This window comes from Poecile atricapillus, chromosome 1 (genome assembly GCF_030490865.1).
Source record: "Poecile atricapillus isolate bPoeAtr1 chromosome 1, bPoeAtr1.hap1, whole genome shotgun sequence".
In the NCBI taxonomy this organism is placed as follows: Eukaryota; Metazoa; Chordata; class Aves; order Passeriformes; family Paridae; genus Poecile; species Poecile atricapillus.
This window is the reverse complement of record NC_081249.1, coordinates 76,540,277-76,558,114: the sequence shown is the minus strand read 5'-3', so window position 1 is coordinate 76,558,114 and position 17,838 is coordinate 76,540,277. Positions and strand designations below refer to the sequence as shown.

At 39.1% G+C, this 17,838-nt stretch overlaps 1 protein-coding gene across 3 annotated transcripts in view; it reads left to right on the top strand.

Annotated features, from left to right (window-relative positions):
• Positions 1 to 10,504: 10,504 nt before the first annotated feature.
• The window catches only part of ARHGAP42 (Rho GTPase activating protein 42), a 139,691-nt gene continuing 132,357 nt past the window's right edge, over positions 10,505 to 17,838 (top strand). For all 3 annotated transcript variants that reach the window (XM_058836556.1, XM_058836547.1, XM_058836539.1), the window contains exon 1: positions 10,505 to 10,796. In XM_058836556.1, coding sequence (XP_058692539.1) covers positions 10,643 to 10,796 — 154 coding nt within the window. In that variant the 5' untranslated portion in view covers positions 10,505 to 10,642. The remainder of the gene's footprint in view (positions 10,797 to 17,838) is intronic.

The window sequence follows — 17,838 nt, the reverse complement described above, 5'->3', positions numbered from 1 at the left end:
CAGAGATCATCTCAGGCAAGGATGTATAAGTATAATAAAAAATGGATAAATACAATAAAAACAGCTGTTAATGGGAGAGGAGGAAAATTTTCCATCAGGAAGTAACCTACCTTTTCTTTTTAACGACTTTCTTGTTTAATAAGTAGACGATGTGACCTACATCTGCTTACAAAGTTCCCAGTCAACATTTTCTGTTCCACATCACATAGCACCAGAGACCAGATTCAGGGCACCACTGTAAGAACCCCAGACAGGCCTTCTCTTTAGATTAAGTGAGGAAGACAGCCTTTGGCCAAAAGCACTGCAGATTGGCACGTTTCCTCTTGATCTTTGGATGAGAAATACTGTTCCTTTGGCGTATGTCCATCTCTGGCTCTGTTTAGACTCTGTTTTGTCTCTCTGCCTCAGCCATCTGAAGCCATAAGGGGAGCCTTGCCTTTGAAAATACCTAAATTATATGGTTGGAAGATTCTGCTATTCCCTGGAGGATGTTGTTTCATTATGGGCACTACTGTTTCACTTAGCCCACAAACTGGTTTTTCATGTTTCTGTTATCACAATACTGTTTGATTATAGTTCTTTTAATTGGCTTCGAGCAATCATTTTTTTTTTATAAAATAGAACCTCTTCTCCATTAAAAGGGGATTACATCAGTTTATTTAAGCAGATGAGTGAGAATTGTACAATTTATCTGTAATACTAATCTCTTGACACAGAATTATGTTCACACAATCACTCTCTTTATTGAAATGCCCATCAGAGCAAGAGAAAATCAGGATCATAAAGCTGGGACTCTAATTCTGAGCTCAAAAGACAAGAATTATTTTCATGCTCTGTCACAGGCTTCCATTGAGACCATGAACAAGTCATTTATGTCATCAGCCTCAGGTTTCTCTCAGAATGGTACCCTACTTCCTCATGGCACTGATAAAGCAAAGTGGTGTCTCGGTAGCCTGACTGCCTATGACAGTCACTCTGCTTTTTTTCTAATATTCCGCATGATAGATATTATAAAGGCACAGCAGTCCAAACAGTCTTTCAAAACAGAAACTCTAAAATTGTACAATCTTCATAAAAGACATCCGAACTTATTACACAGTAGCTGCATGAAATTTCCAGACATAATTCTAGGATAAAAGAACCAATAAAAATATTTGTATTGTGAAAGTCAAAGACACACTGTTCAGCGTAAAAATTTAAATTATTAAAATTATTTAAAATCTCTACTGCTAGATACATGCACAAAGAGGACACTTACATATATGATTGTAGCTTTAAAATTTCACAATCTTTAAAATATATCTATCTATATTGTTATTGCTTCAAAATATTTTCTTGAAAAGACAGACTAAGTCTCCATTGTGAAATTCTTTGGCTGCATGAAGTCCTACCACTCTTCTCATGAACTGTGAACACAATTCTAAGCTCAGCAGGATTTCTTCTAAATCTGGGACTCCTCTTCCTTTGCATCAGATTGAGATGTAGAAATTACGAAAAACTCAACAGCATTTTTCTCCAAGCACAAAGTGAGACCTCACTTTGAAGTGGTAAGGGTGTAGGAAGTGGAAACATACTTGTTTGTTCTAAAGACAGATGGGTAAGTGCTCATTTTGAGAAATCAGTGAAAAGCTCCCTTCTGCCACAGCAAGGAACCACCCACCCGTACAGAGTTGCAAGAAAATTCTTTATCTACAGCAATTTAAATACTGGGATGAAAGCGTTTGAGGTATTGGCTCAACAGAAACTTAAATGCTTGAAGGAAATATTGGACCAATATTAATATATGCGGGAAAATCCCCACTTTTTATTTCAGTAAACCAGTGACATGAGAAAAAAATGATAAATTAAAGCATCTTTGGACAAGGACAGGTTATTCAATGAGTATTTGGGGTTAGAATGACAAAACAAAAGTAAGACATGTCTAATAAAGCTAAATTCTTTAGACTGAAAGCCCACTGAAAACAGTCAGAACTTCTCTTGATTTCAGTGAACTTTCAATAAGCCTAATTAAGCTCAGTCTTTGAAAAGAGATTAAAATGTGAATGGGCAAGACTTCAGAGCCTCACAAGACAAATGTTGGGATTTCAATCATGATTTCAGTTTTCAGTGAATCTTGTTAATTCTCCGTGTGTGGGAGCTATCAGTAGGAGAAAAAATAGGGCATTTCAGAGAGATGATCCAGATCAGATGATTGAGAGAGATGTCATAACCTGAAAATCAGGACATAAACAGAACATTGAGAAATGTTCTATTTTACAGGAAATTAGTATTACTTAGAGTCAAGGATGAACTAGAAAATTTTCTATGAAAAAAAATGCATTTCTGTTATGATTTATAGCTTTTATGAATAAATGGGACTATTTCAAAATTCAAATACCCTTATCACCAGCCATTTTTCCTATTATAACCCAAATCTCTCATGCTGTGATTTGAACAAAATACCTTTTGTCTGAGCATGCAAACCAAATGCCCCCTTCCCTTTGAAGGAGTCTTGTATCACTTAGTATACTCTTAGTATTCTCTCTGCATAAAACACACATTACATTCTTTCAGCATTTCCTGTTGTTTCCTAGACCTCTGATCACTATCACGGCTCCCTGCTTATCCCTCTCCACCTAGACCCCATCCTTGAACTACCATAACAAAGAAGAGGACAAAGTTGTCCAGCCCAGAGCTTATTTCATAATGAGGTTGATAGAAAATATGCCTTTTTGCAATAATATAACCCTGTTAATTCAATTTCAGCTTGTTCATCTGCTATAACCTCAACATATGTAAAACATATAAAACTTCTATTGAAACATTTGCTCAAGGCATCATAAGGAGCAACTGTTATTTAAACTGTTTATTTAGAGAGAAGTCTCTTCTTTCATACCAGCATTTCTTTTAGGTATGGTTCTGACTCTTGGGAAAGCATAAACAATTATCTCTAAGGGATTATTATTACTAAAGTACAAATGTTATTACCCTACTGAAACAAAGATTGCAAAAGTAGTTGGATAGGGCAAGAGTTTTCAGAAAAGCAGATTTCACAAAACAGGGAGATGGTAAATAGACATTTTCTGAAAGAACTTGAAGGAGTACCGGTAGGACTACAGAAAGGTTATTCTGTAAGCCAAACTATTAAACAGGAAAAGCCACACAGTAGGAGAAGCAGACACAATTACGTCTGTACTGATAACTCTTCAGTAACTTGGACCAGTGAAGAATGAATCATACAAAAACTGAAAGCAAGGCTGAACGTAAGAAACCAAGGACCCACCAATAAAAGCAAAAATGTGAGCAGATGTAATGTGTAAAGAGTTAGGCAAAAAAAGTTTTAGCAGTAAGAAATAACTGGAAGACAAAGGGAATAGTGAGCATATTTTTGAGAAACAAAAGATGCTGAGGAAGTGAAAATACCTAGTAATGCCCTGTCCTGCTGAGATGTCCCAAAGAAATCTAAGTTCAAATTTTCATTTATCAGAACTAGTCATGATGAAACAGAAAATACTGTTGATGAAAGGAACAGAATTAAAAATAATTTTGACAAATCAGTAAGACAACTAGCTTTATCTTACTGGGTTTGGAACAAAGAATAAAGCAATGTGTAATGTTGTAAAGAGAAAATAAAATTCAAAATACAGAATGAGAAATATTTAGCTAGATGGTGGGGACAGAATTGTCCTAGGGTTACAATGATTTATACAGTGATGTCCTACTAAAGAGACATCTCCTAATATAATGCAAAAAATGAGAATGATAACTAATCCTACAAATTCACCTGTTGTGAGTCCTCATGGAGAATTCTGTGCTTGATTTAGGAACTTCATGTCTAGCAAGAAACCGGACAGAATTCTGATTTTTTTTTTTTTTTTTTTTTTGAAGAGGAAGTTTTTAAGAAGCGGATGAGTTTAAGCAAGATGAAGCAAACATGGAAAAATGTCAGAAGATAAACATTGTTCTTCCATGTACAAGGGAGAACAGAAAGAAGAAATACTTTTGACAGCAATGGTTAGAGCTGGAGAAGCTTTTCAGCAGGGTGGTGAAACAACAGAGAATACTGTTTGAACAAACTAAGAAAATATCATATTGAGAACAAGAGGCAATGAAGTTCTTTCTCAGGGATGATTTAGGAGAAGAAATTCATACTATATGTCTCCTTTGAACCTCTCTTAAATTTCTGTATTTTCAGAAATGGAGGGAAGAGCGGGGAGAGGCATTACAATAAACGTATTACACAGTACTCTTCTTCCAATATAAGGAGGAGAGAGCTACAAAATGTATAATTTTTGGCAAAGTCTAATTTAATTTTAGAATTCCAGATTAGGAGCATCTGCATTCTAAGGAATCTGTCTTCAGCCAGTATCATTTGCATAATTATAGTGCTAGACAAGGACCACACAGAAGCAAATCTATATTGAATAGCAAAACAGACAAACAGCAATTTGAATCACAGCTTGATTTCCCAAGGCTCTCAGAAACATCAGATAGATATTTTGGCCACGTGTAAAATAGACTGAGGGCAATCTCTTCCTCTTCTCCCAAATATGGGTTCATCATTAGGCAATACTCACTTTTTTAAGTTACCAAAACAAAGAATGAAATCTGAATTGGTTTATATCATAGGAAGTATAATTTCAACACTTGCAAACTATCTTCTATTTGAGCCTCTGCAATTACATGAAAAATTACCCAAGCTGGCTATAAGAGCCTAATTTAATAGCTTTTTAGATGTGTGATTTGTTTATTTTTAAATATATTTGTAAAATATTTGACATGACTATCAATACATTTCTGGTTATATATTCTATGAAACCCAAAACCAGGAGGGCTTTAACTCAAACAGAAGAAATTACCCTGAGGATTAAAGTATAAGGACAGATAGCTATTCCACTATCTACAGGAGGGATACCCTGTTGTTACCTTAATATAATGAAAACATTATGAATCAAACAAAAAATGAAACACTGATGAGAAGAGAACAGAGTTCAAAGAAAGAGCATATTTCCCTTGTTCACATGAAGATCTATTGTGTATTTATAGATGGAGCCATGAAAAACAGACTTCATTTGCTATTTGATTTGTTTTTTCACTAAAACAAGAACTTTCCTACTTTTGGCAGTAAACACCTCAATATCTTGGAAATTACAATGTAAGCCACATATTTTAGAGGATGAAGAGAAAAATCCACGTCATAGCAGTTATCAATTACACACTAAATGAAAAAAAAAACCCCTAAAAACAGAGTTCCCATATAAAGAAAGAATAAGAACATGCTTAGCTAAAATATTCTTGAGAAGTTTAATGTCGCACTATATTTCTTTTATGTATTTTGAGATTTACTGAGATAGTTATCCCTAATTTATTCTAGGATGATCATTTGCCTGTAAATCCTCAAGGGGACACTACTATTCTACAACAGGTATTTTAGCAAGCTTCCTAGTGTAGACAAGTTTATGGAAGTAACTTGCTCCTGCATTATTAATCTGTCTCCATTTCCCTACCTGTAAAAAGAAAAATATATTTCACTGCATGTATCCTGTTCTAAATCTGACCCAAACACCCAGAATCATAACCTGTGTCTTTCACCCTAGGATTGCTACTCAGTGATTATCACATAAATTACTTGACTAGTTTTCAGAGAAGAACAGGATTAGAAAACATCCTTGTAGGCTTTAATGAGTAGGCACATAAATTATTTTTTCCTTATATGCCATAAAGAATTCCTTTTTTCTGGATTCAGGCAGAACTCAAAAGCTCAGAACTACTTAGTCCTATCAAAATGGCATTTTTCAGTATTTTCTCTGGAATTTTATTACTTTCTGAGTAAAATTTTCTGCAATTAAATTAAGTTTTCAGGGTAGGGTTTGCTTTTGAGAAACCAGTAATTCATGTGTCATTCAACATTTCTATCGCTGTGTTTAACTTGGCCTAGTCCAGATTTATCTTTCCAAATTGAATCCAGCTTTTTACTTGGCAAAATGCTTTCAGTGCTTTATGGCTGCCAAGAGGCTTGCAAGATTTGCCTTTTGGATGGGCATTTCAACTGCGTTCTTTCTGCACAGGGAAGTACTAGCAAGAGGCTGAGCCTGCTTGTTACCAGTGCCCACTGTCAAGAATTGCTAATGAAGCAACCCACAGGTTGCTCTGCTAGGACAGACTAGCAGATATCAATACATCCAGAAAAGACAACATGAATCATAAAAATCCTCCCCAGTTATCTGCTGAGTCAACCTAAATTCAAATTATGTGCTAAAGAGTGCTGACTGCTAAGGACTTCAGTCTTCTGCTGAATGGAAACAAATGTGAGCATGCAAGAGCTCTTGGTCCTACTGACATTTGTGTCATAACTTGCAGACAGACAAAGCAGAGATAAACTGGTGTCTTCTTCCACTGAGTGCACAGGATGCAAGTTAGCATTACTACTTCAAATTTATAGTGACGTATGAAGATAAGTCAGAAATTAATAATGACCATTCCTTTAAAGACCTTACATACCTGCAAATCATACCACTAAACAATAGCTGGTGAAAATTATGTCATCTGACTGCCCTGTATTCAGATCTGATTTGCCTCCTGAAAATCTAAGAAGAACCAAAGACTTTATGTCAGGAGACACCAGTTGCTGTCTCCTGAGGTCTGTTTCCCCCACACAGTATGGCTGCAATTGGCATCTATCTAGTTTCCATGCAGTAGAGGTACACATGATAAAACAGCAGATACATCACTTTCCTTCTCTTGCTAAGCTTTCTGTGGCATTCTTTCTACCACAATCTTCCAAAGTGACTGAGCTTCCTTCTTTTCTTGATATCTATATCAAGATATCTATACAGTCTGCAGTCACCACAGACATCTACCTTGACCCAAGCATTGTGCAGAGGTGTAGCACAGGGCTGAGCTGAATATACCCTGCCTTTTAGCTGCTCATCTAGATCATGTAATCACCCAGTTCTTATCTGGCACTAACTTGCAGTCTGTTGACTAAGGGCAGGACCAGAATTTGCTTACATCTGTTTCTTCTTTCATGTTCAAAGTGATACAAGTGACAAGGCTAGTAAGGAAGGCATCCACTTAGGGAACTGGATCCTGGATGCGAAAGAGTAATTGTGGATAATGATGTGAAATTGAATTTTTTGTTGTTCACCTTGATGGTGATTGTCATAGTCCCATTGTTTACTTACTTCATAAGCTATAATCAATAATGTACCAAAGTTACTTTCAGAAAAATTCAGGCAGGTGGCTATAACAGAATCTCACTAAACAATACATGCATCAAATTTCAATTAAGATGATACATCTACTGTCTCTCAGATGCTTTGCTTCCAAAGTGAAAATTAAAGAATGGAGGCATTTTTGTACTGTATATAGACATGGAGAGTGATCCAAAGATTTTTCGTGCTGAGTGGAACTCCCAAAAGCTTCAAGAAGAAATGCAATGCAAAGTGTGATCTGAAGTTTCCCCCTTCTAGAGACAACACTGTGAGCCAAGACTGTAGGTACCCAATATTCAGCTTTCCTACTCTAGAGGCTAATACTTTAGGTACTAGGATACATAAAGCAGCCCTCATTTCCTTGCTGTGATTTTTAAGCTGCCACATCTACTGCTTCCCACAGAATGTTGAGTAGCCTTTATCTGCTCAGTCACGGGTGCTGTACCCATCCCATCTGGAAGCTGGGAACTGCTTGCTTCAAGTGTCTGTAACTCACATGGTGTCAGGCACCTACTTCTTGAGGTAAATGCTATTTTGAGCATACCAGAAGGCAGAACCACAGCCTGTTCAGAATATTCAGATTCTACCCAGAAGTACCCAGGAGGCTTAAGCAAACACAGCATTAGAGTTACTAAACATGATTTTTAATTTCAGCTTTGAACTTCACTGTTTGAAGCTACTCCAAACCACTTGAAGCTAGCTCATGTATTAAAAACACTACATTTTTTTTGAGAAAGTTTGACAATCTGTAATTATTTATGACAATCTGAAACACTGATAGGAATGCACATGTGAGTTGACCTCTGTGCACAGAGACCAATATTTCAGGATACCATGGTCTGTACATACTAAATTACAAGGCGTGGTTGCCAAACTATGATTTTGTCTAGCTACTCTCCTCCTCTGACAATGTTAACTAGCAGTGAAAATACCCAAACCAACAAAACAAACAGAACACATTGGCAGCTATGTCATTTAACAGTCAGTTAACATGAGATTCTGTTCCAGACAGAGTAGTATTACTTTCAGTTTATACATGCAAGGAAATAAAAAACTTACGACCTACTTTCCTCATGAATTTTCATTTATTTTATTTTTTTAATTTAACACTGTTCACCAATATAAGCTTAGCATGTAGTATCTTAAATTAATAACGAGAAACTGTAAACTTTTAACAGAATTTATCCTAGCAAGTTCCTGGGAATCTTGGCAATTCCCAAGAAGAAACCTATGGGAAACTTGAGTAAAACAAGCTCTTTAGAGTGCTGAAACAAATTCAAATACTCTGTAAAAAATCGCTTGAGTGAGGTTTTCTGTTCTATTAATATTTCCTATGCTAGATAGGTACAGAGTTAATCTTGTATACTTGAGCAGTTCAAAAGGGCTTACAAGCATCAGTGTCCCTGTATTTTTCTGCCTATAATCCCAGTCTCTCAAGGGAAAACAGCAATTTTCAGAAGACGGAGCAATGCCACACAACTCTATAAGTAATTTTCCCATAACTGTGTACATTGAGACAGAGGAAAACAAGGAAGTTGGCAGAGTCTCTACAATAAAATATTCCCCAGTAGATAAGAGACACTCACGGTTCTTGTCTGCATTAACTGCCTAGATTGATAGCATCTAACAGAGGAGGACAGAGCCATAAATGTTGGGGACTGCATGAGCAGCCCTCTCCTCACACTACGAGTAGGGAATAGGTGCTGCTGTCAGCAGTACTGAGACACACCTCTTCTTTCCTCTTCTCAGGCTGCCTAGAAATAGGCCTGAGGTATCCTCTAGAGTCAGACTAGGGCCACTGTCTGGAAATTACAGTTCAGTGTTTACATTTAAGATGAAGGAGAAAGGCACAGTAATTGATCTGACCTCATTAGCATGTAAGATATTAGAATAAGCTTAGAACAACAAACATTGAAGTTGATAAAACAGGACAAATCTCCCTGTGGCTCAGAAAAAAAAAGGCGTCCCATTTTTCGTTCATCTCTTCACAGCTAGTATTAACACCAGGCTAACTAATTTACTAGAGCCTTTTACTTTAAAGACTGGTGCTCCTACCTACTTAGGTGTCTAAACAGTAGTTCAGTATGGTTCACTCTCCCCTAGCATACTATTAGTTTACAAGAAAGATGCTGTTTTGGAAAGCTTATGCTTCTCCCCAGTTTCTCCCATCTTTTCAAGTTATGAACCCTGCTGTTTCTACCAGGGCACTGTGCAAGAATCTTCTAGGGGAAATAAAAGAAAAAAGAAACCAAACCATATACAGTTTTATCCTACTCACTATAAAGTTTGGGCTGTCTTGGAGTACAATTACTTTCATAGCCACGCCTCAATGGTTGTTTCCAGTTGAGCTGTTGCCGACTTGAAGGTGTGTTTACAGAGAGCTCTTCTTAAATCCAGTATGTACATTTGTATACATACACACTGATACGGTATGTCTGGATAAACCACTCCGGATAAACATACAAGAATCAACCAAAGCGTTTCTGTTTACTGTGATGAACCCACTCACATACTTGTAAAAACCTAACTTTGCTGCAGAAACAGGGCTTGCATTTTCCTGATACTCGTCTTTAGGATGGGTTAGGCTCAGCTGTTTCCCCTTCATAGCAACCAAGTGCCATGGCAGAGCACCGATGTTCCCATCTTTGTGCCCGTCCCTCGGGGCGCTCCCCGAACACGCACTCGGGGCAGGCTGGCCAGGGCCGTGCTGGGTGCCAGCAGGATTCCCTGTCAGAGCAGGCCCGCCCGGGCTGCCCCCGGTCCCGGCTCCTCCAGCGGAGGCAGAAGCCCCCGGGCTGCCAGCGCTCCTGCTCCCCTGCTTCACCCCGACACAAACCGGCCTCCCCCAGCCGCAACCTTTGCAATGCCCCTGTGCCTCCGTGCCCCGGGGCTGGGTCCTCCTTCCTGACTTTGCTACGGGCGCCCCAAAGGCCCTGGCACAGGAGGAGGCCAGCGCCGGACCTCGCAGTGCCGAGCAGACCCTCCGACTCGTAGCGGCCCAAGGCCGCGCCGCCGCTGGAGGGCAGAGCGCGGAGGGGCGGCGAGCGAGGGGCGGGCACTGCCGGGCCGCGTCCCGGCGTGTGAGCATGCCGCGCCGGGAGGAGGAGGAGGAATTCCTCGGCCGGGCCGGGGGAGGTTCGTACTGGAGTTAGCGCCGGGCAGGGAGGAAGAGCGAGCGCTGCCGGAAGCGGCGGAGCGGCGGCGGCGCTGGGAGCCCGCGGTGCCCCGCGGACAGCAATGTAGCTGGGTGACAGCGGCCGGAGCGCGCCGCCTCCGCTGCCAGCGGCCCGGTGCGGCGGGTCCGGAGCCTCTCCGGGGAGGCGGCAGCCGAGCCTCGTCTCCCTGCCCCGCTCTCCCCTCTGCCCTCGGCGCCCTCTCTCGGCGCGGCCCTCCCTCCGTTCCTCCCTCCCTCCGCCGCCGGCCGGGGGGCTTCGGCCGCCACCGCTGCCATGGGGCTGCCCACGCTGGAGTTCAGTGACTCCTACTTGGACAGCCCGGATTTCAGGGAGCGCCTCAAGTGTCACGAGATCGAGCTGGAGAGGACGAACAAGTTCATCAAGGAGCTGATTAAGGACGGAAGCCTCCTCATCGGGGCGCTGCGAAGTGAGTCGGGCGGCGGGACCGGCGGTGGCTGGCAGGAGAAGGGGCTTCTTTTGTTTGAATGGGCGCTGGGCGCGGGCTCCCCTGCCGGCAGCCGCCGAAAGGCGCCTCCTCAACTTTCTCTGCCCCGCTCCCTCCCTTTCTCGCTCCCCGCCGCCGTGCCTCGCCTCGCCCGCGGCGGGGCCGGGTGGGTGTCCCGGGGGAGCGGGGGCGGCGCGGGCCCTGCCCCGGCCCGGGAGCTCGGCCGCGCCCTCCCCGCCGGGGCGCGGAGCGGCCAGGTGGTCCCGCCTGGGGATGCGGGCAGAGCCCGGGGTCGGGGCTAGGGCGGAAAGTCGCCGTGTAGATCGGTGTACAGTACGGACCAGGTGTGGAGTGTTGCGGCGGGGTCTCTTTTTGGCACTCTGGCTGTTAGTTGTGTCTTCAGATAACGAAGATGTTCGTAATAAGTGGGCAGAGCAAGATTAAATGAAGTGAATTTATAGGCAGAGTTTATATCTTCTCCCCCATACTCTCGCGTCTTCATGTGGTAGAATAACTTTTATGTATTTTTGAAAGGTTCTGAGAGCAGAGATAAACACGAACAGTGTAGTGCTTTTAAAGGTCTGTTAGTTGAGCACTGACAGCTTTCTGGGGCGTGAAAACGGCAGTCATGCTCTGAAGATCATAAAGTGAAAGCTAGGAATTGCCCAGGAGCGTCACTAGACTCGGTTTGTCCTCCCGTACTGTAAACCTTGCCACCTACTTCTTGTCTTTAAGTCGCTTTGGATCTCTCACCTGTTGTCCAAAGTTTATTTGTACTTTAAGCCTTTCTTGTTGCTGAAAAGCTTTCTCCGTGTAACAGAAAGTCTGAGCTTTTTTTAAGTAGTAAAAACTTTCTGTTACAAGCCTGGTCCTATAAAACAGTAATGATAGATTAGGATACCACCATGAGTACTTTTTTGACCTGGACTAGCACTGAGAACTGACTGCTTTTGGTTCCAGATCAAATATGAACAAACACAGCTTTCCTCTTAGGCTGTCTGAAGACAGGCTGAGAGGTTGAGGCTGTTAAGCCTGGAGAAGATAAGGCTCTGGGAAAACTTCCTTCAGCTCTCCAGTAGCTAAAGAGAGGCATACAAGAGCTGGAGAGGGACTTTTTAGGATATGCAATGAATAATAGGCCAAGGGGTAATATAGTGGGTAGATTTAGATGGGATATTAGGAAAAAATTCTTCACTGTGAGGGTAGTGGGGCTCTGGAGGAGGTTGCCCAGAAAAGCTATGGATGCCCCCTTCGTGGAAAGGTGCCAGGCCAGGTTGGGTGGGCCTTGAGCAACCTGTCTAGTGGGAGGTGTTCCTGCCCATGGGAGGGAGTTTGGAACTTGATGATCTTTAACGTTCCTTCCACCATGAGCCATTTTATGATTGCCACAGACAGATTGCAGTAGAACAAATATTGTATTTGAGAAGTGATTTGAACCCTGATTCTGAAGTGAGTAATCACACTGGTTTTGGGGAGAACACTTAAGAGTCCTTGCAGGATTTAGAACAATATTTCTATCTCAAGTAATGACTACATAATTCGTAAGTTCTCTTGATTTTAAAAACCTTTTAGTTCAAATGTTATTCTACTTGACACAATGCTTATTGTACCCTATGTACAGATCTAGAATGTTGTGTGTCTTTTAGCCTTAGGAAAATAAAGTTTGTTTTGGTATAGTAAGAAATCTTTGTCCTTTTTTCATTTCAAATCCCTTAATTTCATGACTGTTCTATAGAATATTGCCTTAATTCCTGTGTTAGGGCTGCTGAGGAAATGTCTGGATTTTTCTCAACAAATTAGACATCTTGGATTTAATGCTCTGAAGACACTGTTGTAGATGCTGCAAGGATAGTGTACCTGTTACAGCGAGTAACACTACTGTATATTTCTAGAGCACAGGAATTTGACTTAATTAGCCGCTCTACTCACCTTTAAAATCAATGAAGTATAAAATACTTACACAAGCCTTCTCTTTTTTTCAAATTTCTTAAAATGAGTTTGAGAATCAAAGTGTGAAGTAGTTGAATTCAATGATAACTCTATTATTTTATTTTTGAATATTTAATAACCTACAAGCCCGGAAACAAAACAGGCATTATTTACCAAGTTTTATCTCTAGGTGATATAGGATTTTTATTTACATAGCATTTTGTAGGATCAGTTCTAATGGGGTAAAAAAATCTGAACTGTGCTGTAGAGCTTCAATGGAAATGAGGTTTGGAACATGTCATCCCTGAGAGAAGAGACGGTGAAACTGACTTAATGCAGTTAGAAAACACAATAATATTTTATAGGTTGCTAAATGTAAGTTTTATTATATGAAATGACAGCATGTCCATAGTTTTTAGGGTAAAATTAAACTTCTGTGTTACAAATGTTACAATATTGTAATATTTTCACCATTAAATATTCAAGTTACTCTAACAATGCAATGTTTATAAATACCTGGCAGATTCCACATAAATTGAAGGTAGAACAAATATGCTCAAGGTAGTATGCAAATATTTTGCATTTTATTTGGAGTGGTCCCAAAATGAGTCAGAATTTATTTTAATGTGATTTTGCTACATTAATTCTGGAGAGTGCTGCTTTCGAAGGTGGCATGCAGAGCTGTAACAGCGTGCTCCATGAAGCAGCAGTTGACATTTGTGAATGCAGTGGGAGCTGATAAAGCTAGAATTGATATAAAATCCTCAGCAGCTTTTCCCTAGCATTTTCTGCACTGTTTCATTGTCTTTCTAAATAAACAGGACTCTCTGAGTAGCGCAGAGCAACTTAAGTTTTATGTTTCAGTTTAGATAGGTGTTAGCATCCCATCTGCGTGGCCATTGTGCCTACTTCAGCCTTGTCCTACAATTAGGATTTGTACCAATGGACTACACTTCCTTCTTCAAATCAGCTGAAGTACTAAATGCATTACTATCTCTTGAAAGATTTAGTTTATGAATGTAAGAGACTTGCCTATCTTATTAAAAATTTATCTTTTGACAGAGATTTAATCCTGTGTACAGACAAATCTAAGTAGAAGCATATAGTTTTTTAGTGCACCCAGAAGAGGGATTTTGTTGCTAACTTAGGAATTAAGAGGGTAAAAAAATTTTTAGAAAAAATGGTTTCCTGTTACAACTGACCTTGATTATTAGGTAACTGTTAATTTCATGATTTCTTCAGTCTCCTAATTTAACAGATCTTTCAGGTGCAATGTTGAAAATACATATGCCTAAATGCTTCACATTGTGAAGTAGAATTGATATTTTTTCTTCTTGTTCATTCTAGGTTGTTTCCAATTAAAACACCAAGTCTGTTTTTCTGTGTACTTTTTGCCAGTCATGTACTTTGAAATTTCTTTGTAGCTATCTTCTGAAAAAACAACCTAGTCTAGGATGTTGTCCTATAGATTATATAGGCAATTCCATTATATAATTACTTGTAAGCTTTTAATTTCCATAATAAGTCTACTGACTTGCCAAAGTTAATGAATATTGTATTTAACAATCCAGAAAAGCGATGTTCATCTTGTACAGGTGATCGTACAGCTCACTGTGTGCAGAAGCCTTCTGTTTTTCCTTCTGATTTTTGAGGCCCTCTCCATCTTAAGTCCTATCAAATCCACATATTCAAAGATGAGAACTGCCTAAGTTTTGGGTTAAGTGGTTGAAAGTTCAGTATGTTTACAGCTGTTTTAAGTAATATTATACTTTTTCAAGTGTCTTAGTTTGATGCAGATAGTAATGCAAAACTGTGGTGTTATGTATACATGTAATATAAATAAGATTTAGCAGATATCTTTAGAATTTTGTAATTTAGTAGCAGTCATTAGTTTTATTTTACTACTTGACACAAGGAGAAACAGAGACACAAGACAAAAATACCGTCTTTTGACATTATTTCAAAAATAATGTCTTTTGCAAGAGTTGCAAGGAGGTGTTATTTACCAGGATTTTATAGAATTACACACACACACAAAAGATTGTCTTAAATTGCTTGGCATATTTCAGGGTTTTCAGGGATGATTCACTTCTCTAGTAAACCTGATTACAAAAATACAGTGATGAGCCTGTTTATACATAGCAAAATTTTGGGGATTAGCTCCCTGGAAAAAACAAGGACAGAATTACAGCATAAGAACTTATGAACTTTTTATCTCTTTGGGGATTTTTTTTTTTAATGTCAAAACCAAAACCTTTGTATTTTTCCAGAGAGATGCATTTTCCCAGATATCTTTGTCTCACATATTTTCATAAGATTATGTCTTTGCAATGTCTTTTCCAGATTCTAAGTGAAGCAAGACTGAGTTCATTGAATACTGACTGCTGAAGTTTGATAGCAGTCATTCTTCTTTATTTATATAATTTACATTTCTTAGTCCCTAAGTATATTATTCCCAGTAAAAAAAAAAAAATTCCCGCTTCGTATGGCCATACATTAAGATGTGATGCTCACTGAACTTGACCATATGATCTGTGTTGTTCTGGGATATTTCCAGAGTTGCACTTACTTAGTAAGTAAGCATTCACAATAGTCAGCACAGCTTCATGGAGCACACATGTGGTCGTCATACCTACTTCAGCCCTGTCCTACAGCTGGTATTTACAGTGAGAGACTATTTTCTTTTTTCTCACTGAAAGGAAATTGAAACTTGCTCATTTCCATTAGGTTTTTTTTTTAAATTATCTGTTGCATTGCTGTCCTGTTACTTCTGATAGGCATTTGTAGGTCCTGTGCAATCTTTGCTGGTGTCTGCATTATCTATGGATTCTGGATGTAACTTCCAAAAACATTTCTAACAGTGTTCTGCCTTTTATGCAGAGATCCCAACAGTACGCTAGTTGGTGGCCAGAGAAGGATCTTAATTGCTTCCTCTAGTGCTTAGAGCAGCTGCAGTCTGTATCATATTATCTTTAGCCAAATATATGTGAAGGAAACAAATACCAGGATGTAGCAGACTGTCACAGACTGCATTATTTTCTGGACTTCACATGATATTTTGTTTTGAACCAGTAGTACCTGCAAGTGAATTTCCTTACTCTCAGTAGTGATTACTGTATTAAGAAAGACCTTGAAGGACTCTACATGGGTGTTCTTAAGACTTAATATTGAAACTGGTATGCTTTAGAGTAACCTGGTAATTGGATTATGTCAGGCTACCAAAGGAGCAGCTTTGAGTTTCAAATGCCATATGAAATGATGTCTCTGCTTGAAGAAAATATTGTGGATTTTTTTTTTTTTAATTAGGATTTTTAAACTGATTTCTTTAAAAGGTCGAATTTAATATGTTTCTTAATGGGCCAGTTGGTTTGTTGTCTACTGTGTGCTTCATTTCCTATGAATAAGATAAATGAATTCTATTAATAAGAGACCAGCTGCTTTAGGAATATTGTCTTTACTACAATGGAAAATATGATGCTGTGGTCACTGAACTTGTCCAGATCTCTTGGGTTTTTGTGGGCAGAAGTGCTACAGCAATTTGCAGTTTCCTGTAATAGTAAATAACTTCATATTCATCCTCTGAAAAAAAAAAAAAATAAATTCAGAGGACAATACAGTCCTTCTTCCTACTGAATAATAAGTAAGCCAGTGCTATATCTTTGCCTTTCTATTTTTTCTATATTCTCAAAACTGTAATTATAAATAAATTTGGAATATAGGGAAGTTTGGTACCATGGATTTACTTTATTAAATCCAGTCTCCTGCTAGTATTACATAATGTAATCCCTACTTGTCAAGCTCCATTTTACAAACAATTTTTATCCTTTCTGCTAGAAGGCTGTTCTAGAACCTTGTTACTCTGAGAGTTGGATAACTTATTAAAAATAAATTTAATCTGGAAATTCAAACTTGTTTATGCTGATTTTCCTTGCACTTAATATTTCTGCACTGTTGTTTACTTGGATTTGCTTGGTGAATAATCACATCCTTTTGCTGGTCTGAACAAACTGTTCACATCCTCTCTTCTAAGAGGTTCTCTGGTTTTTTGGTCATTTTAGTAGCTCTTTTCTATGCCTTTTAAAATTCACTTTTAAGTTTTCAACAGCTCTAAAAGTAGGGAAAACAAAACTAGCATAATGTTCTTCATAAGTTTTATCTTTCCTCTCCATATTCTGTGAGAACATCAATCATTAAATCAGATCAATGCTTATGGTCTTCTTTTGGCTATGTGGTGCTATGGATTCCTCAAGTGCATGATTAAAGGTGAAAAAGTCTCAGGATTTTACAGGCAGTAGCAATGAAGTATATATTTAAACTGAAGAAAAATAACCTGACTTTCTTGCATATTAATATGGAATTGAAGTACTGTTGGGCAGTAATGTAACCTCCCATTGGCACCCTGTGAAGTGCAAATGGCTTTCATTAGAAAGGTGTATTTCACAGTACTTTATAAACTCCAGGCTATGTTACAGTGTAGTTTTTTCAGATAAGTTGGAAGTTACCAATTTAAATCATTTCCCTTTCCTGAATTATGCAAACTTGTATTTCACAGGACACAAAAGCTTGAACATGTTACTGCGCTCTGGTGTTTTGCTTAATATAGTTCAGACATGGCAAAAGAGTATGAAAATGCTGTATGTCTTAAGAAGTCTTATCTTCTTTTAGATCAATATTCAAAGGAGGATACAAGGTGCTGCAATGCCTTGGTCATATAGTTTGTTCTATTACTGATGTTAGTTGATTTGCAAGTTGATTAAAGAGAGGTTTGCATGCCAGATATGGGTTATAGTGCTTGTTTACAAAGATTTTCTTGGTCTCAGAAATATATTATGTAATTAAAGTAGGTATCACCATCAGGATTAAATTTCTACTATAAAAGCCTTTAAGTAAAGTGAACATCATGAAAAATAAAACAGGTAACAATAAGAAGCAATTTGTGATTTTGCCAAGAAGTTGGACCAGATGACTCTTGAGGTCCCTTCCAGCTTGGTATTCCATGATTCTGTGATTTGATCCTGTAGAACCGTCTGTCTGACATGAGATCTTCTGATGTCTTCTCACAGAAGCCACCTCTGCAGCCCTTCTCCACCTCTAC